This window comes from Bos grunniens, chromosome 3, assembly GCF_055505025.1.
Source record: "Bos grunniens cultivar Pamir isolate PY7600 chromosome 3, Bosgru_T2T1.0, whole genome shotgun sequence".
Lineage (NCBI taxonomy): Eukaryota > Metazoa > Chordata > Mammalia > Artiodactyla > Bovidae > Bos > Bos grunniens.
The window spans coordinates 14,270,475-14,291,714 of record NC_141167.1 but is presented as its reverse complement, the minus strand read 5'-3'; the positions used below and the strand labels follow the sequence as shown (position 1 = coordinate 14,291,714).

The following is a 21,240-nucleotide window of genomic DNA, read 5'->3' as shown; positions in this document are numbered from 1 at the left end:
GCAATTTAAGTGCTCAATCCACACTGGCTACTATGTTGAGCAGTATAGATGTGGAACATTTCTGTGATCACACAAAGTGCTATTGGACATTACAGTAGAAGGCCTGGCTAAAGTATGTTTAATGTGGAACAGAAGACTGGGTAATGAAGACTGTAATCCAATATCTGAGGTGCTGTCATAAAAAAGATGACCACTGCTAATAGATTGTGGTGTATAAGCTCCAAGGAGTGTGATTTTTGGCCTGAATAAGAGACTTCTATGCCAAATTTTACTACAGTGGAATTGTTTGCCTATTGAGATAGTGAGCTCTCTTCCCTGGGCTTTACTGAAATGTATGCTGCAAGTCTTTCATGCAGCGTCAGAAACGCTATACAGTGGATTCTTTTTAGGTGAGAGGTTGCACTAGATGACCTCTAAGGATGTCCTAGCTTTAACTTCAAGATTCAGACAAAACCAACTTCTAGATTTGCATACCTGCTTTCCCTTCATAATCAAGAAAGTTTCCTTGAAAGATCAGTACCACCACCCATGTCCCCGTTAAGAGAAGGACCTTTTTTGGTTAAATTTCCAATTCTAAAGCCTCCCTGTGAAGAGTAAAATTCTTCTAGTTTTCCCATATTTTGGTGACAAGCATTTGTTCTGGTCAGCTTTCATTATTAATTCCTTTGGTCTCTGATCTGAAGGAGATCGCACAAGATGCAATGTTCCACGGGGTGATGGAATTACTAAAGAAATAGATACTGGGTGGGGAGGAAAGAGGAGTCAGATCCTGGTAAGTGTGAAACAGTAGCAGTATTCATTGTCAGTGATTTGCTGAAGAAAGAGGGTAAAACATTCTAGCTTGCTGGCATTTGCTTTCCCATCAGGGTCCAGCTACCTGCTAGAACAAACTATCTCACCGATGACTCTGCCTTGTTTGAGGTTTTGCCCTCACTCTGGCTAGCTTCTCCTCTCTACCTTTGAACATCCCAACCAATGCCATCCTTCCAGACCTGTTCAGACGCCAGCTCCTTAGAGATGCTTTCACCCACCCTTGCCGAGCATTTTTATCTGCACCTCTGACCTTCCCACTTCCTATCTCATACAGAAGCTACTTACTCAGAGGTCCGATTTCCATTAACCTTGGGGCAACTTGAGGGCAGGCAGGATCCAAGGTAGTTCCAGTTTTGTGCCCCTTGTGCCCCAGGACTTCGCGGGCATCAGTAAGTATTGGTTGGGCAAGCACAATAGTAGGAGGAGGACAATCAATTCTCCCAAGTGCCCAGAGAGCGTCACTCATTGCGTTGGCCTCTGGAGTCCCGAGGAAGGCAGGAGAACGGTGAGCAGCAAGGCGCGTGGCTGAGTCGGACCGAAGTGCGGGCTGGGGCGGAGGGCAGAGGGCTCGGCCTGGCCACCCTCCTCGTGACTCCTCCTCCCCCCTCCACGGCTCCGAGTCAGGTGATTCCGGGCACGTGACGGGCACCACCTACCTTGCTGCTCCCGAGTGGCAGCTCAGGCGACCAATGAGGGGCTGGGCTCGGGCGGGGAGCCTATGATAGCCGGGCGCCGGGGGGCGGGCCTCACAGCGGCGGCGGCTGCCGGGGGCGGCGGCGGCGGCGGCGGACTGGGGAGGCGGCGGCCTGGCTTGGCCTGGCCTGGCCTGTCAGGGCGCGGGCGGCGGCGGCTCCAGCACCATGTCCCTGCAGTACGGGGCGGAGGAGACGCCCCTCGCCGGCAGTTACGGCGCGGCGGATTCGTTCCCAAAGGATTTCGGCTACGGCGTGGAGGAGGAGGAAGAGGAGGCGGCAGCCGCGGGCGGCGGGGTTGGGGCGGGGGCCGGAGGAGGCTGTGGCCCGGGGGGCGCTGACAGCTCCAAGCCGAGGATTCTGCTCATGGGCCTCCGGCGCAGCGGCAAGTCCTCCATCCAGAAGGTGAGTGGGGCCGTTCGGGCCCTCTGCCCCTCCCCCTCCCTCTCCTCCCCGGGGGCGCCGGGGGCCAGCCGGGAGGGGAGGCCCTGAGGAGGGCGGCGGCTGAGGTGGCCGGCTGGATTGTCCCAGCGCGCTTTCTCTTCTCCTCTGGGAAGCAGAGCCCGGGCGCGGTCCGCGCCGGGACCCCGATCTCGGAGTCCACGCCCAGGTCAGCCGAGGCCGAGTGGATCCCCGCGCTCCCCGAGTGGCCGGAGCGAGGCAGGTGCCCGTGGCCTCACCTCCTGGGACCTCACTTCCTGGGACCCAGCCCCCGTGCCATTCACGAAACTGAGACTTGCTCCCCGGTTCTAACTCGGAGAACTTTCCCACACTCCCTCCCCGACCGCGGTTGTGTGTGTGCCTCTTACTTCAGGTGACCTGAGTTTGCAGGGCTTCCCAGGTGAGCCCCAGGGAGCAGCGTCAGAAAGAGTTGTGACTAACTCCTTGGCCTTTGTAATGCCTGCTCTTGTTACTAGTACGAAGGAGACTTCACTGTGACATTCCTTAGTGGGAATGGGGGCTGTTCTTCCACCAGTTTTAGTACTTTTAGTCCGGTGAGTATAATTAGTAGTGATTTCCCTTCTGTGTGTGTGTGGCTCCAAAAGTCTTGAGACCTGGAGAATATTTACAGACCTTTGTACGTGTGCTTTCACTTGGGAAATGGCAGGAGAGGATGGAGGGCTATTCGCTTTTTTAGTAAGGGAGAATAGAGGCAGGGTTGACGACCTCCATCAGCCATTCCTCTTAAACACAAGGTGAGCTGGTGATAAAATGCCAGATACCTGGCTTTTTGCTCTTTTCATTCTGTGGCAAAGATCTCTCCAAAATAAATCTCTGCGTGATATTCTGTAGACATGATGATTTTAAAAAGTAGCCTTCCAAATTTACGGGATTACTGTGTTTTATTATCTTTTCACCGTTACAGCAAAATCGGAGTACGCTGATGGCAGGTTTTTAGCAAACTGGTTTTGATTCGTTATAGTGTTACTCACCGTCTAAACCTCAGGAATAACTATCCATTTTTCTCATCCAGCGAGTAGAGAGAGGGAAATTCCTTGTGTGTTGGAATTGTGTGGATTGTGATAATTGTGATTCTTAACAATTGCGTTTACCTTTTTTTTTCCATGGGAACTGTCTTTTCCTTGTCAAGTCCCATTCTTCCCCTCCTCACAAATATTCCTTCTCTACCAATATGCCTTTTCCTATTTGGTATAATTTGCTTTTGTTTTATTTCTTCCACAAGACTGCAAACCCATGAAGGACAGGGTCCAGTCTGTTTCTTTTCTGATTATTCGTTAGAACCTGATGTGGGCATTCTGATAAATTTTCAATGAACAAAACTTTTTAAACTTTAGCTATAAATTTTCATAATCTTAGAGCAGATTTTGGCTGAATTTATACAATGGGGAGGAAAAAAAACTGAGGAGAGACATTGCTACTGCTAGTATTGTATACAGACAGAGAAAATAGAAAAGTTTTAGCTTTTCTGGGTGATTTGGTTTTAGTAATTTGGTGTTTTCTGTTGTGTTACAAGTTAGAGGAGAGTGAGTACCAATGGATACACCATTCACTTTTCATCTCTTTTAAAATTTTTGCTGTAGGGTCACATTCTTTATGTTAATTCCAGGTGGAGTTTTTGTACTTATTTTAAATAAAAAGTGGAATAGTCATTAAATTGTCTTTTTTTATTTTAACAGGTGGTGTTTCATAAAATGTCACCCAATGAGACTCTCTTTTTGGAAAGTACCAACAAGATTTACAAAGATGACATTTCTAATAGCTCCTTTGTGAATTTCCAAATATGGGATTTTCCTGGGCAAATGGACTTTTTTGACCCAACTTTTGACTACGAGATGATCTTCAGGGGAACAGGAGCATTGATATATGTCATTGATGCACAGGTAGTTGGAAATGATGATGTTTACTTTTCTTCTCTGAAGGCAAAACATGTAGGAACAAAGAAAAGTTGTTTATCTTGTCATGTGCTTCTTGCAGCTTGTTTCTTTGCCACTAGATTTCCTAACTGAGAGATGTACCTGCAGAGGTGCTTTAGGAGCAGGCATGCCTTTGTGCAGGGACAGAATATGACATGACTAGGAGATAGGGTTTATATCTCTGAGTTCTAGTTAATGAGCAGTGTTCCATTTTTGTTAATAGTAGATACTGCTGTATTTTTATTAACTGTTGTAATGTCACCCACTGAAAAAGTCTTATCAGTGTGCCTGTAATGAGGAATGTGAGAACTGAGTCAGTAAATATTAAATGAATAGTTTCTTTAGTTGTCCAAATTCAGTTTAGCTCAGCTAGCACTTATTGAGGGCTTAGCATGTGGCAGACACTCAGATAAATGGGACATGTCTTTATCCTTAAGAATCTTAATTTTTTTTCTAAGCTTAAGCATTAGCTAGGAATGAGTTCTGAGGTACAGACTCTGTTATGAGTGCGTTCATACATATGACCTAATTTGATTTCTTCGTCACAGTGCTGTAAGGTAGGTATTGTAATTACAATTCTATGGCTGAGTAAACTGAGATCACAGAATTTAAGCAACCTGCTTAAAGTCACACATCTAATAAATGGCAGAGCTGGGATTACTTAAAAAATTTTTTATTGGGAATAAGTGTCCATTTTCCATTTCCTTTTCTTATCAGTATTAAAAATTACAAGCATTAACTTGGTAGTTGAATTCTTAACAAGAGACATTGAAGATCTATTTAGTCGTATAAGTTAATGTAGTTGTTTGAATACTTATGAATGATTAGGGTAATATATATTCTGTGGTTGGGGAAAGAGGTGGTTTGAGGCTTTCCTAACATAAGATTTCTTTTTAAAAAATATTTTGTTCTGACTTACAGGATGACTACATGGAGGCTTTAACAAGACTTCACATTACTGTTTCTAAAGCCTACAAAGTTAACCCAGACATGAATTTTGAGGTTTTTATTCACAAAGTTGATGGTCTGTCTGATGATCACAAAATAGAAACACAGAGGGACATTCATCAAAGGGCCAATGATGACCTTGCAGATGCTGGGCTAGAAAAACTCCACCTTAGGTAACAACCTGTGTGTTTGATATGGGAGCCCTGAAAAGTGTGTAAATGTATTCCCATCTCTGTCATTACAAACACGTAGCTCTCTGTTACTGGTATACCCTTCCCAAATGTGTAATGTTTTTGATTTCTGTTGAATTCAAACAGTTTTGGGAGCCTAATGTTACTGAGAAGTTACTTCCCCTGCTTTTTTGCATTTTCCCAGAGGTTGAAGTCAGGCGAGGTCTGTTTCTGTAGGTGTGTTTACAAATTCATCTCAAGAGACTGGAGTCAGGCTGTTTCCTCATGGCATTAAATCTGCTTTGGGATTCCCCCCTCTTGGTTTTTTTTTTTTTTTTTCCCCTCTCCTTACCTCAGTTTGAGGAATCTCACATTTGTTGTAGAACTCTGTAGCTTGATCTTTCACAGTATCTCTCTCAGTAGGAGGGGCCTTTTAAAGAGGGCACATTTTAAGTTTGGATTCTAATGTTTCTTGTTTATGTTTTTTAAAACACTTTATGCTTTTATAAACCTCTAAAAATTGGGTGAAGTGATTGTATCCATTAAATCTGCTTAGGGTTGCTATCAAGTTAAAGAACTGCTGATTCATAATTCTCATTGCAAAATTAATATTAAAGAACACCTACTAGATAAACTCAGTGGTTTGTATGCTTGTATTTTAAAAATATGTGAGAATTATTTTCTGCATCCTTTTTTATGGTTTAGGTAGAAATGAGTAATAAAAAGTACCCAAGAAAATGTTCTTTTGATGGTACAAACAACTTAAAGGGGAAGCAGCAGAGAGACAACCGTAGCTATTTCCTTATCCTTGGTCTGTTATAATGACTTCCCTCTAGGCTCAAGCCAACCCCCATCCTTACCCTAATATTCCCTAGGGCCTCCGGCTATAAGATCTTTCTGTTACTCTCCTAAGAAACCACATAGACAAGTCCCATTGACCTTTAGCCTGGATTAAAATATGTACAAGTAATTCATGCTTTTAAAAGAATTCAGCAGTATTTGTAGGAGAAAGTGAAAGTATCTTCCAATAAAATTCCTCAGTCTTATTTTTCTGCAATGAATGATGGGTTTTAAGCCATGATTGTCCTGTGTTCTCCAGGACCCATAAGAACACTTCTGATCCTCTTAGCACCATGTCTGTCCCTTTCCAGAGCACCCACCTCAGTGGTACACACTATCCCTTTCTCCAGTTCTCTGTGGGGCCCTGGGCCTTGTTAACAGCATTAAACTTTTATTAATTACTAACAGACCTATGGATGAGGTTCTTTTAATTTCCAGTTTCCAGAAACTCAGCTTCCTAGAATGCCCTGTGCCTTGGGAGGTTCTTCCTGTCGCCACCCATCTCCAAACCTCACAGTTCCTGCAGGACCTTCTTACATTGCTAACCTAAAATATTCCTTTACCTTCGTGCCTGTGGGGGGTAATCTTGGTCTTACCTCTTCCATTGTTCTAACATCTAGATTAGAGCCCCATCTAAGTTAGGTTCTTAGGTGTAGTCTTTGAAAGTATCTTTGAATTTTGATAAAAAGTGTGATATAAACAGTTCTGTGTCTCTGACTTTGTTATCTGTGTTTGTAATTACATAATGGATAGAGCTGTGTAACTAAGAGTATACTTCATGAGTGAAAAAGCGGGTACAGTTGACCACACTGTTTAAATTGTTAAAAGCCTCTCTCTCAAGTATGTGTTTTGTTAAATCTACAAATTTACTTCTTTGTGTATCCTTTTAGGTCTCCAGATAGCTGTCCCTTCTCTCTCGAGCTCCTGCTCTCATCTTCCTTAGCATGTTATTTACATAAATTCTAAGTGCCAGTTTTATTCATTTGTTTACTCAACAAATATTCACGGATACTCTACAGGGCAGTGGGCACGCAGCTCTGAGCAAGGCTGACAGCCTTTATTCTCATGGAGCTTACGTTCTGATGAATGAGACAGCTCAAAGGCACATAAATAAACGTATAGTGTAATTTTAAGTACTCATCAGTGCTATGCAGAAAAACAAAGGGGGAAGAGGTTGAAAGCAAAGGGCACAGGACTACCATTTTAGGTGGGATCAGAAAGGAACTTTCTGAGGAGGTAACATTTTATTAGAAACCTGTATTGTATTCTTATTTAATAAATGTCAATAAATGTCACCTATCTACTCTGAGCTTTCTCTTGGTTTTTTTGTCAGTTGTGGGCTTAAGAAACCAAGCTTTTTGGATCAGATTGCACGGACTTAGGTGAATGTTCAGGTTTCCGCATCTGAAAATGTTTTCCTAGTACTACCTCAGTTGCCCTCTGTGTAAATGTATTAAAGGGATGGAGAGCTATAAGCCAGGTGGGGAAATTGCTTTTGTCATCTTGAGTGAGGGAGATGGTGCACAAAGTAGGCTTTATTTGAACTTACTGAAATGAAATGTGAAGAAACTTAAAATTTTATGTATTGTGATAATTGTTGTTGGACTTTTAAGATATTTTTCAAATTAATCAAACTGTGTTGTGTCTTTCAGCTTTTATTTGACTAGTATCTATGACCATTCAATATTTGAAGCCTTTAGTAAGGTGGTGCAGAAACTTATCCCACAGCTACCGACCTTGGAAAACCTATTAAATATCTTTATATCAGTAAGTGTGCTATTTAATTCAGTGTTGTTTCTGGTTTTTGTTGAATATATTTGTATTATCAAATTCTCCAAAAAATGCCTTGAATTAATCTGAGTCAGATTTAAAGACAACACAGTTAAATATTAAATAAATAATCAGATCAGATCAGTCGCTCAGTCGTGTCCGACTCTTTGGAACCCCATGAATCGCAGCATGCCAGGCCTCCCTGTCCATCACCAACTCCCAGAGTTCACTCAGACTCACGTCCATCGAATCAGTGATGCCATCCAGCCATCTCATCCTCTGTCATCCCCTTCTCCTCCTGCCCCCAATCCCTCCCAGCATCAGAGTCTTTTCCAATGAGCCAACTCTTCACATGAGGTGGCCAAAGTACTGGAGTTTCAACTTTAGCATCATTCCTTCCAAAGAAATCCCAGGGCTGATCTCCTTCAGAATGGACTGGTTGGATCTGCTTGCAGTCCAAGGGACTCTCGAGAGTCTTCTCCAACACCACACTTCAAAAGCATCAATTCTTCGGTGCTCAGCCTTCTTCACAGTCCAACTCTCACATCCATACATGACCACAGGAAAAACCATAGCCTTGACTAGATGAACCTTTGTTGGCAAAGTAATGTCTCTGCTTTTCAATATGCTATCTAGGTTGGTTATAACTTTCCTTCCAAGGAGTAAGCGTCTTTTAATTTAATAAATAATAGAAACATTTAAAACATGGTTTGAGTTATTTTCTGAAATTTTCCTTAATACTTTTTTTGTCTTAAAAGGCTCTGATGAAAAATTTTCTTATGCTTTTCTTAATTAAAAATATCTTTGTGATCTCTTTTCCTGAAGGAAGAGTAGAAAGTGGGATATACTGGGTGTTGGGAATTAGACTCAGTTTAATCTCTGCTTTATTGAAGGTCACATTGAAAAATTGATCCTTGTTAACTGTAATCTCAGTGTCATATTTCACATTTCTTATTTTGAGGATTCAGCTTAATTAAAAAGGATATTCTTCCCATCAGTTTAGCATTCAGCGACTGTGTTTTCCAAACACTGCTTTGAAGGACTCAGTGTGTAGTGATCCCCAGTTCTTTAGGCTTTTGCACTATGCTGGATGTTGATGTGAAACATTGTTTGCTGAGTGCCACATCAAACCTTTCTGGTAGCAGGATCATTTGAATCAGAGATTGATTATTGTCAAGAAAAGGATCATCAGAAATGTAGCATGGCTTGATTTTAGGAGGATTTTGTTTGTTTTATGGTGGTATCTTAGAAAATAATTCATTTAAGTAAAGAGGACGAAAGAAGAACAAATTTGAGTGTGCTATTATGTCAGTAAATCAAGAGCAGAGAAACATTTTGACTTTTCTTCTTTGGATAAGAAAAGTGTCTCCTAAACAAAGTACTGTTTACTCTTGGTATTGGGTTGTATTGTTAAAAATGTTCTTGGATGTTAATGATTCAGGATCTTTGATAAGTTTACAAATTGTGATTCTTTAAAAAATGAACACTTGACTTTGTTTTTTTTTAAGAATTCAGGTATTGAAAAAGCTTTTCTCTTCGATGTTGTCAGCAAAATCTACATTGCAACAGACAGTTCTCCTGTGGATATGCAGTCATATGAACTTTGCTGTGACATGATTGATGTTGTAATTGATGTGTCTTGTATATATGGGTAAGTTGTGTTTGTATATATTTTTGTAAGATCTCAGACAAGTGGAAAACCACCAGTTTGACTTGTTAGGGGGATTAATTTCTGAGGCATCTAGCAAGTACTGTATGAAGTAGAACTGACCATAGTGCTTCAGTTTGGAGCATAATTTCTCTGTGAGTGGACTGCTGGGTCTTACTCTTTCCGAGTGGATGGACAAGAGCAGTTGAAAAGGTGTGACTAGTGCCAGACTTAATTATCAGTGAAAGTTTCACCTGCTTTAATTTGGGGGGTTTATACTGTGTCTTCTCACTACTGCGACTTCTCACTACTGTTAGATCAATAAACTAGACTAATTTATTGAAAACACTGAATAACAAGAGTATGTACTGGTTCCTAATTTGATTTAGGCTCTGTGGAACTGAGGAGTCCTTAATCTTTCAGAGAGCACAGAAACAAGGAATGTTTGACCTACACGTCTCAGTTTCTAAGAAGTCTCTAAAATATAAACTCTTCTTTTATTTAAATTCACCACACTTTATACAGAAATTTGTAAAGAAATGGTTTTGTAGAATAGTCCAGAAGACAAGTGAAAACCTTGGTGGATTTACTAATAATTATTTCAAAAGCCAGTGACCTCTGCGCCTCTAATAGTGATGGTTCATCTTGTATATTAATGTCAGCCCTCCCAAGCACTGTCCTGATGCTCTGACATTACCTTTGCTTTTTGATGCTCTGACATTACCTTTGCTTTTTGATGCCTCTGTCCTTGATCTGTTGTTCCTCTGTGTTCCACCTAGTCTAAATCCCTCTTTCATCTCTCTGTCCCTACCTGGCACCTTGGTCTTTCTGCCTCACTTGTCAGTGTCTTTCTCTAGCTGCCTCGGGGTAGGGAATGCATTTGTCTTAGCTCTTCTTTACCTGTCTATTCTTGTTTTCTATTCCTGTCAGTTTTGTGACTACATGCTTGCCTTTGTTTTTATTCTTTCCCCAGAGAAGAAGTAATTTTGTCTGTAGGTCATGCAGAAAAGTTTCATGTTCCTGTTCCTAGTTTTAAAAAGAGATGAATAGAGTGTATTTTTTATAATTAAAGAATCAAATTTAGTTGTAAATTTTATTTTCAGTATAAGACACATTGTAAACTATATTACACATGATAAAGTATATTATAAAAAAGAAAAGAAACAGCCATTACTTCATTATTATTAACCCGTGTGTGAAACTTGGTATGCTTTATTGAAGTTCAGTTTGTTGCTTACTTGGCTCTTGATTTGTGTTTTTTGAAGGGGGACTCCATGTAATTCTGACAATCTAATCTGATAAATGAAATAGCTTTCAGACCCTGTAAGGCTCACTTTGCAGGCATCAGGATTCCACAGTATCTTTGATAGACCGTATTTACTTTAGTTTTTGTACTTACTCCTTTTTCCCTACTCACAGTTTTCATATTTCAGGTCCTTCTTTATTTGCGGAGGGTGTCAGCACTGATTAGTGTGAAGTAAAAATTAGAAGTCTGCTGTCTTCCATGCTTCCTAGGTCAACAAGGTGGTGTGAGCACATGGAATGATTATGCAGCAGGGGCTGGGCACCCACAGCTAAACACAGCTTCTGTTCCACTGTGGTCGAGCCAGCCTTTTTTCTCAAAAGACATTTAGGAAACTGGGTAGAAAGACTTGTTGTGCAAATGTGACAGAATGCCGAGTTGGGAAACCTATAATGAACAATACTTTGTTTTAAAACAGGCTAAAGGAAGATGGAAGTGGAAGTGCTTATGACAAAGAGTCCATGGCCATCATCAAGCTGAATAACACAACTGTCCTGTATTTAAAGGAGGTGACTAAATTTTTGGCACTGGTTTGCATCCTTAGGGAAGAAAGTTTTGAAAGAAAAGGTAATGACATTTTAAAAACTGTCTTTATATAAAGGTCTTTGTCATAATTTCTTAGGTTCTGGAAAACAAGAGAAAACATTGTTGCAGTGTTAGAGGATTTACCAGTTGGTTTGATCCCCTGGAGAAGGGCGTGGCAACCCACTCTAGTATTCTTGCCTGGAGAATTCCATGGACAGAGGAGCCTTGCAGACTACAGTCTGTGGGGTCACAAAGAATTGGACATGACTGAGGGACTAACACTTTCACTTGCATGACGTTTTCAACTACTTCTGTGCCTTTCCCTCCATGTACAGTCCATGCTTTCTCCTGCCTTCTTTTGGTCTTTTGTTTTTAAATCACATTTTTTATTCCAGCCTCTGATTTCACATCCTTCTGTTACCTGTCTGCCTGCATTTGGCTTCCACCTGCACCAGTCTCCTGAGGTGGTTTGAGACGTCACCGGGTCACCTTCTTGCCACATTTGGTGGCCTTTCCTCTTCAGCCTTCCCAAGCATGTGACCGTGTCATCCCATCCTCCTTCACGCCCTCTTCTCTCTGCTTTCCCAAAGCAGAGCTCTTTGGGTTTTTTTGTGTGTCTGTTTCTCTGACCACCTGTTTCTTCTAATTTTTCTTTTTCTCAGTTCTGAGTGCCCTTCAGAGCCGCGGCTTCTGGCTCACTTCTTCACTTATTCTTCTGGTCAGCACATCACATCTATGACTTCAGTTAATCTCTGTGTAGTTGACGGAAAAATTCACCTCTCCAGCTCTGACTTGGGCCTGTTTCCATTCCATATTTGAAGCTGTTAGTAAGGCATCTTTACTTAAATATTTATCTTTCCATGATGTCAAAAACCGATGAATATTTTCCCGTTTCGTGACTCATGGCTACTCTACTTCTGTTACTAGTTATGCCATTTTCCTGGTGTCCACACTTAGCTGTGTGCAGTCTGGTAATCGTGTGGTGTAATTGCTTCCGAGGCCCTTGCACAGCATCTCACAGAGGGTATTCTTTGTTCTCCTTTTCCCATTCTTTTCTGTGGTTTTCATTGAATCTTCACCAACTCTTTAACATTTTCTTGTGGAACTTTCTAGGGTGTCCTATCCATTTCCACTGTTGGTATCTCCAGTCCAAGTCCTCACCCATCCAGGCCTAAGGTGCTGCATTCAACATATATATTGAGGGCTCAGTCTGTATCGTCCTTTATTCTCAAGGCAGACTAGTTTTCAGAATATTCCTTTCATCGTGTTATTTAACTACTCAAGGGTCTGTAGTAGCTCTGTTACTCATGCAACAAGTTCCTTCTCTTCTGTCTGGGTTTGTGATATTAATTAATATTGAATGAGTTAATATTTCACTGATGCTTATATTAATGAAATATTTTAGATATACAAAGTTTTTTTGATAAAACAAAAATGTATATATTCCCCTTTGAGCTTAAGATCTGAAACATGACCAATACATATTTGTCTTTTGTGTATTTCTCAGTTGAAACCCTCTCTTGTGCTCTGTTGAATGTAGTGTTTTCTTTTTCCTGTGTCTGAATTAGTCTTTACTTCTTATCTTTCCTTAAACTATATAGGGTGTTATATATCTTTGTGTAAACCATGTCAAAATGTAAGTCATCTTCTGCAGCTTGCTTGTTTCTCTTCATTCAAGATTGGTTTTGAGGTTTATCCATATTAATAGCATGTTGCTTCAGTTCATTCTTTGTCACTGTGGAGTGTGTATATCACAGTTTATATTCTTTTTACTGTATGTTTAGATGATTTTTAAGATTACAAATAGTTTTGCAAGAAATTAATGAACAAGTTTGCCTTTGCACATAGGGAGAATTTCTCTAGAATAGGAAGTATTTAGGAGTGGAATTTATGGAGGGCATATGTGTTCAGTTTTATTGTTGTTGTTCAGTCAGTTGCCCAGTCCGACTCTTTGTGACTCCATGGACTGCAGCCCCCCAGGCCTGTGTATCCCTCACCATCTCCCAAAATTTTCCCAAGGTCATGTCCCCTGCTCAAGTTCATGTCAGTTTTATTAGGCATTATTGAATTGCTCTCCAAAGTGGCTTTATCGTTTTCACCCCAGACAGAGCTTTGTGGGAGTTTCTGTCACTTCATGTCCTTGCTAATGTTTGATGATGTCAGATTGTTCAGTTGTTGTCAGTCTGGTAGGTGCGAAATGATGTCTCATTAGGGTCTCGTTTTTATTTCTCTAATTACTGGTTGGAGCAAGCATCTTTTTTATTGCAGGTGCTCTTTCATGTCTGTTTAGGCTTCTCTAGTAATTTATTTGTTCCTATGCTTTTATCTTTTTTGTGCCTCTTAGGAGTTTCTTATCTTTTTCCATTCTAATCTTTAAAAATTTTTAAAAACTTTTGGTTCCTGGAAATTTTCAAGTAAACACAAAAGTTGAGCAGCTCAGCGATTCCATGTACCTGTCCCTGCTTTCACAGTCATGAACACATGGTCAGTCTTGTTTCCTGTATATCTTCATTTTTTTTTTTAATGCTTTGTTGTGGAAAGTGTCACACATAAAAGAGGAGAGAAAATAATGTAAGGAAGCCCTTCGTATCTATCACCCAGATTGAACAACTATCAAAATCATAGCCATTTTTATTTCATCTCTGTACCTTTTCTCCTATTGGGTGATTTTGAAGCAAATCTCTGACATCAAATCATTTTGTCTTATAGAGATTCCAGCAGGTATCTCTAAGCAGTAGTGCTGTTTTTAAAGCGTAATGGTATTACCATTAATAGATGTTAAAAGAAAAAAAAATTAACAATGATTTCATATCATCATCACATATCCACACATTGTTCAGGCTTCCTTGATTGTCAGTTTAATTTTACCATTTGTGGAGAACTCAGTTTTAATGTAGTTGAAGTTATCAAAACCTTTATTTTTCTCTGAATCTGAAGGAACTCCTTATTTTGACTCTAACCTGCTTCTTCAGCCGCCATTCCCAGTACTTCTCCCAAGAATTGTCTGCTCCCATCTCCAGTCAGACCAGCTTCTTTCCTGTCTTCACCTGTGTGCTGTGTTCTCAGTGCAAACGCCCTGCTATTTTCTTGTGATTTTGCTCCTCTTTCCTGCCTATTTAAATCTTGCCCGTATCCTCAGAGTCTTGTCTGTGCCCTGCAGTTTTCTTGGCTGCTTTTGCCTTGCACTTGACCCTTCCACCTTTGGGCTGCTTCCGCATCTGTAGTCGCTTCGGTTTGTTTCTTGGTTTGTTGTCTTTCTGTCCCGGTGTCCTCGAGGACCAGTGCTTCTCTTTCAGCTCTGCTGTTCTCAGTACTGGCTACTAGTTTCAGGTTCTTCTCGTGATGTGGAAGGACTTCTGGATCTCCAGCAATCTCCCTCAAATTCTGGGCACTAAGGAGGATTGGGGGAGGAACAGGGAGGTCTTCCTTTTAAGGAGACTCCATGCAGGTCTTACACACTTGCACTTTTCTTGGTGGCCGGAATTGGTCATATGTCCATACGCACCTGCAAGGAACCCTTTGACTAAAATCTGATTTGGAAGCCAGTTCATAAGCAGAAAAGGACAGAGTTGCCCTCCTTCCCCTCTGAGGTGGGGGAGCTGGCTTCCTGAGGCTCTGCCCTAGGGGCCTTCCTGATCCCTCCCATCCCCATGGCTCTACTAAGCAGTTTGCACAACTCTTGTTCCAACTGTTTCCTTCAGCTTTTCTTTGCCTGCCCCAGAGACTTGTAAAAGGAAAAACTTGATGTATCGAAAGTATTTTACTTTCACTTTAGAGTTCATTGTAAATTTTCTTAGCAAATTTGTCTTCCTAATTGCTTTTTTATTTACTCTCTTCATTCCCAGGCCCAGAGGTAATCAGTGTTAACAACTTGGGCATATGCTTTATCATGCTTCCATTGTAGAGAATTTCTCAATTGGATATATGTTTTAAAATACATACCAATTATTTCTTTCCGTCACCAAATGTTTCCTAACAGATAGTTGACATTCAGGGTGCCTGATCTTCCTTTTTCTCTCCTGCAGGTTTAATAGACTATAACTTCCATTGTTTCCGAAAAGCCATTCATGAGGTTTTTGAGGTGGGTGTGACTTCTCACAGGAGCTGTAGTCACCAGACCAGTGCCCCCAGCCTGAAAGCGTTGACACACAACGGCACGCCACGAAACGCCATCTAGCCTGGACGCCAGCAATCGGGGCTCTGTGCCAGCTTATTCTTCACTCCAGGGTCAGGTGCCATGTGCTACAGGACATAGGAGTTGCCGCTTGTGGGAACCTGGTGCCTGTCCCACTAGAGACAAGGGGTAGAGTTTCTCATTTGGATGCAAACACCTTCAGCCAGTGGTGTGCAACTGAAGCTACTATTTCTTTAAAAAAAAAAAAAAAGGCAAAAAAGAATTCCAGAGACCACAGAAGTGTGTGTCTTTCTCCTCTTGGGGGCCCTACTTTAAGTAGTTGGGACATCTTGGACCTGGAGATAACAGCCCTTAACCCGTCCTTACCAGGGGATGTCTCCATCAAATACCAGTTGAAAATAATAGAAAGAACTGAATTTTTATATGCTTCACTTAGATTTTCATTTGAGTAGTCTCTAAAAATCCTGCCTCGCTTAAGTTCTAACACTGCCTCTCAGATTTCAGTTTTGGACCTTGCACACCTCAGACCTTCTAAACGCATTTGCTTGCTAACTCGGAAGACACGTGGTCTGACTGCAGCAAGAAAGGACATTCCTGTATTTGTTTCTGAAGAAATGAGAAAATTTTATGCTGCATAAAGTCGAGAGCAAGTCTCCAACAGTGGCTGCTGTGTTCGTTCCCTCAGAAGTGTTGAGGAACAAACTTTGAGACAGAAGATTTTTGCACCTGTGTTTTGGATACCAGATACCTGGGTTCCTTCCCTCGCATTTGATAAATGATTCTGATCACTGTTTTGAAAAAAAAAAAAGGGAATTAAAAAAGTTGTTTTCCCCACAATCTCTTCCTCCTCTTAGGAGGAAAACTCATCATGTCATTGAAATATTTAGCTCATTTTTCTTTAAACTTGATAGCAGTCTCCACATACCTTTTTTCTCAGCTGGTGAGAGTCTTTTAAGAAGTGCTGTGTTGTTGACCCTGAATGACCCGGAGGCACTGGTGGACTGCCCTGGGGCTTGAAGAGCGTACGGCACCACGACGTGTCGGTGAACGTGCTTCGTCTCCAGTGTCCAGACACCCGGTGTCAACTGTGGTACTTTCTTCACCCAGGATATTGATTTATAATTGGTTGTTGTTTGTTGAAAGTTGATACCCTTTCCACTGACTTAAACTTATACGTTACTTTTACTCCACACGCCCAGTTGTCATATATCCGAAGCCACTGGACCACTTGAGTACATAAGTGCCACTGTTAATGAAGTGTGTGTATTCAGGTCTGTAAACCCAACTGTGTGACTTGAGTGCTTCCTGCAGGTGATTCTGACTGTTGAGTATTTACATGGACCATGGTGATATCCAAAAGAAAAATGCTTTTATATTTATAGGTTATTTCATTGAACTATATAAAATGGGTATCAATAAATGTATTTACTCCAGAATCAGTTTTTTATTTGCATAAGATATGGAGGGTTGGGGCAACGAAACATTGGCTCTTCCCACTCTGATTTTATTATACATTTCTTCTTTTGCTGCCTCATATGGTTAAGATACTGTATGTTTCAGGACTTAAACTTCTGTCCTGGTGCAGGAATTCCATGCCTTGTGTCCAGGCATCTCTCTCTCACCCATTTCTGTTTAGGAGATCTAAACATAGGTAGAAATGGGTCTTTTGGTTGTAGTCTTTTTGTGGTGGTTCATGGTGGGGACTATCCAGGGCCTCACATAATTGATGTACGATATCTAAGCCAGGAAGCGTGTAAAGGAATGAGTTAAGTAGAACACATTTTACAAAATATGTATTGATTGCAGTTTAGTTTTCATTTCTTCCAGTTTCTGAGATACTCATTATTGACCCTTAAATGTCTCTTCTGCTTATACAGTTAGGTTGGATCTCAACTGGTTGGGGAAAATATGTATATTAGGAGGGAGGGAGGTAGAGGTTGAAAGATCTTTAATTTTGTGATTGGGCTATTTAAAAAAAATGGAAATCACAAAAACAAGTTAAAACAAAAAGCCCTTAAAGTACTATCTAATCCTATACCATTTTCAAATTATGGAGACTGAAATCCAGAGGAGTAAAGAGCCCTGTCTAGGGTAATAGATGGCATGACCATTGTAACTTTAAATCCAGGGTACTGTTGAGAGTGAAAGGGATGTCGTTAATAACTACGCCAGAGCAACAGGTGTGTACTCTGCTGTTCGGGGCAAGCCAGGTAGCAGCTCAGTCACAGAGCTAGTTAGAGCCGAAGGGGCGCCTGTGCTCCAGACCTGGCAGCCCTGTGCTGCCTGCCTGCATCTCCAGCCTCAGGCTCCTGTTGACCCAATGGAGATAATGCCTCAAGAGGGACATGGGTGCCCATAAAATTTTTTTTTCTACTACTGTGGGAAGTTATAAATTCAGGGAGTGATAAGGAGAAAAAGTGGAAAATGGTGAAACGGACTCAGGAAAAAGGAAACAAAAGTCAGAAAAGGATTTGCCTGAAATGTTTTGTATCTGCATGGATGTTTATATGCACCAGACTACCTCAGAGAGCTGGCAGACATGGTGGAAGAATACCTTGATCATCTTTTGCAGCAGGGTGTTGGAACTGTTTCACATAACACTGCCTCTCCTGTTCACACACATTCATACATACATGTGCATATATGTACACAGACACACTTATGTAATAATGTCTCAATAACCGAATGTTCAAGGTATTTGGAATTGTATATACTTTCCTCCTACATTTAGGATTCTGTGTGTACACACAGAAACAAATGACTTGAAAGATAAAATTATGATTGTCACAAGCTTAATGTGTGTGATTCGTGGGCTTTGTTAAGGTTCTGTATCGGTCCTGTTTTGTTTTGCAAATGCTGACAGCTCTTAGAGTTATATCCAGAAGAGGTTAATTAGTGAATATTGTTATTTTTCATCTAAGCTACCAAAGTAACTTGAAACATTCCTCCTTTGTTTCCCAGAGACCTTGAAGGAACAGAGTCTTCCAAGGGACTGTAGGCAGCAGCTGGGCAAAGCTGGAGTGCATTTCCATTAGTAGTGCTCAAACTGGTCCTATGGAGCAGAGGGTCTAGCCGTGAAGAGCGTGGCGGGAGGGACATGAAGGGGCAGCAACTACTAATTATTTCAGGTGTTTGTGTGTATTACCTCGTTATCTTCACAGTACCTGGTGAGCTAGGGCCTCTAGTTCTATTTGCAGGTGGGGAAACAGGCCTGTGGAGGTGTAGCGGTGGAGTCCATGCAGTTTGATTCTAGAACCTGCATCCTTCAACCATCACTTTACCTCACTTCCTTCACAGGGAGGGAGGGTTTGCTCATGGAAAATTGTGCAGAAAACAAATTCTGTGAAGTTTGGAAACCACATTCTGTAGTTCTCGGAGATTTACTGTGTACAGTAAAATACTAAATTCTTTGAGAAGACCTGCAGTAAAGAAGTCTGATTACCTTGGTTTATGTTCCTAAGTTTGATTGTTTTAAGAAATGCCTTTTCAAGAGCATGGGCTTCACAGGTGGCTCAGTGGTAAACAACCTGCCTGCCAGTCCAGGAGACTCAGGTTCAGTCCCTAGGTTGGGAAGATCCTCTCGAGGAGGAAATGCCCACCCTCTCTGATATTTTTGCCTGGAGAATCCCATGACAGAGGAGCCTGGTGGGCTGTAGTTCATTGGGCTGCAGACAGGCATGACAGCATGTTAAATAAGTACACAGAAGGACATTTTACTGGAATGTTTTCTGTGGAATTGGAAATATGATTTTTTATTCCATTTTCCAAGTGGCTTAATATAACCTATAATGAACTGGTGATGAGTAAATCTTGTATATTTTCATAATTAGTAGTTCATGCTGGTCCTTCAGCTCGAAATCTGCTTCCCTTGGCATATAGAAATTCTGTTCATCCTACCAAGGTCAGCTTAAATGTCCTAACTTCTATAAAAGCCCTCTAACCACTGAGCCTCCCTAGCACCATGGGTGGGTTTGTTCTCTGCCCTCTTTTTTGGTGACTTGCTCAGCACCTGTCTTTGTAGGTTGTGATGGGGGAAGCATATTTTCTACTCTGTAGGATTTCTCCAATATCCCATATGTTGAGGAAAACCCAGACTCATTTAAATGTCTCTCATTGCAGCTTTGACGTGAAGGCAATGATGCTTTTCCTGGCTGGGCGGTAAGCTTGTCAAGCTTTTTACCCGTTTGGCTGCAGTGTCCAGTTCCTCATTGCTTGACCTCTAGGTGGCGGTGTTGTATCATTTAAACTCAAGCTTTCAGGCTCCCAGAAGTTGGCTCTGTTCTGAAAGTTTCTCAATTGCCTGTATCACCCAAGTATACACCTAACTTAGAGAGTCAAAGGATTGCTGAAGTTATTTCCCCTGAAATCATACTCCGTGCTGATTGAGACAGTGTGTTGGAGGTGAAGCAGTTTGTGATTTTCACTTTTTCTGTTCATTATCAGCTCTTTAACAAGGGGTTGGATAGGATGAAGGTCCTAACATTCTTTTCTTCACTGGATTATGGGTTACAAAGCAGCTTTAATAAGAGCATGCTGTCCTTATGCCTATAGCAGGCAGAACGATTTGCTCACCAAACCATCTGCCGTAGATGAGTGTGCTCTTAAAGGAAGGAAGGAAATTTGCATTTCTCTAATAATTAGCAATGTTGAGCAAAAGGATGGTTTTTGAAGTGCAAGGGTCTTAAAGTGGAAGTTGCAGTACTTTTCTAACGACACATTAGTAGTAATAGGCACTGGTAATGGGCACTCGTTTGGAAGGAAATGCCACATGTTTGAATGATAATTTCTGCATTCATCACTTTTTTTTTTTTTTTTTGCCTCAGATGAGGTTTGTTGTAATTATTTCACACTTGAGAGCTAAAACACTGCAAAGAAAAAGGCTGCAGCACATTATCCCTCCATGGGCATATCATCTTGCCACAATCGCCAGCTGTGACTTTGTTCCACAAGGACAAATTTTAATGTAAAAAAAACCTAGATTCATCAGTGTAGCTTCAGAACTGTTTAAAATATAACTGAGAAAATTGCAAAAGGACAGTTATAATGAGGAACTGAGTAGAAGGAAACGAGTTACCCCTCGACCTCCCCCACTCCCATTACTACCAATGTGTCTTTCAGAAAGTACTGCAACTTCCAGTTTAAGACCCTTGCACTTCAAAAACCATCCTTTTGCTCAATATTGCTGATTATTAGGGAAATGCAAAACAATGATCTCTTGCCAGTCAGAATGACCATCATCAAAAAGTCTATAAATAGTAAATGCTGGAGAAGGTGTGGAGAAAAGGGAACCCTCCTACAATGTTGGTGGGAATGTAAATTGGTGCAGCCACTATGAGAACAGTATGGAGGTTTCTTAAAAAACTAAAAATAGAGCTGCCATATGAGCCAGCAATCCCACTACTGGGCATATAGCCGGAAAAACTGGAAAATCTAATTTGAAAAGATACATGTACCCAATGTTCATAGCAGCACTGTTTACAGTAGCCAAGACGTGAAAGCAACCTAAGTGTCCATGGGCAGATGAATGGCTAAAGGTGTGATATGTATACAGTGGAATATTTGTCACAAAAAGAATGAAATAATGCCATTTGCAGCAACATGATGGACCTAGAGATTATCATACTAAGTGAAATAAATCAGAGAAAGACAAGTATCAAAGGGTACCACTTAAATGTGGAATCTAAAAATGGATACAAATGAACTTATTTAAAAAACAGAAACAGACTCACTGCTATAGAACACAGTCTTATGGTTAACAAAGGGGAAGGAAAGAGAGGGATAAATTAGGGCTTTGGGAGTAACAGATACGTACTACTATATATAAAATAGATAAACAACAAGGACCTACTGTATAGCACAGAGAACTATATTCAATATCTTCTAATAATCTGTTATGGAAAGAATCTGAAAAAGAATATACACATGTTTGTGTAACTGAATCACTTTGCTGTATTCCTGGTGGTGACGGTGGTTTAGTTGCTAAGTCATGTCTTGTGATCCAGTGGACTGTAGCCTGCTAGG

At 41.1% G+C, this 21,240-nt stretch overlaps 1 protein-coding gene across 2 annotated transcripts; it reads left to right on the top strand.

Moving 5' to 3' along the window:
* Positions 1–1,561: 1,561 nt before the first annotated feature.
* RRAGC (Ras related GTP binding C) lies at positions 1,562–16,655 on the top strand. Of its 2 annotated transcripts, none has more exons than XM_086379893.1 (7): positions 1,562–1,910; positions 3,644–3,847; positions 4,802–5,001; positions 7,491–7,605; positions 9,117–9,259; positions 10,978–11,126; positions 15,110–16,655. In XM_086379893.1, exons 1-7 carry the CDS (start codon positions 1,674–1,676, stop codon positions 15,259–15,261), a joined length of 1,200 nt encoding a protein of 399 aa, XP_086236019.1. In that variant the 5' UTR covers positions 1,562–1,673; the 3' UTR covers positions 15,262–16,655. The 2 variants fall into 2 exon arrangements, with proteins under 2 accessions (XP_086236019.1, XP_086236026.1); XM_086379900.1 differs by lacking the exon at positions 1,562–1,910 and adding an exon at positions 2,320–2,500.
* The last annotated feature ends 4,585 nt before the right edge of the window (positions 16,656–21,240 follow it).

Bases quoted from the DNA above. Each gene is read 5' to 3' on its own strand.
- RRAGC (XM_086379893.1), top strand. From the start codon at position 1,674: ATGTCCCTGCAGTACGGGGCGGAGGAGACGCCCCTCGCCGGCAGTTAC. The intron at 1,911-3,643 runs GTGAGTGGGGCC...TTATTTTAACAG, and splicing joins GCAAGTCCTCCATCCAGAAG to GTGGTGTTTCATAAAATGTC. The intron at 5,002-7,490 runs GTAACAACCTGT...TGTGTCTTTCAG, and splicing joins CTAGAAAAACTCCACCTTAG to CTTTTATTTGACTAGTATCT.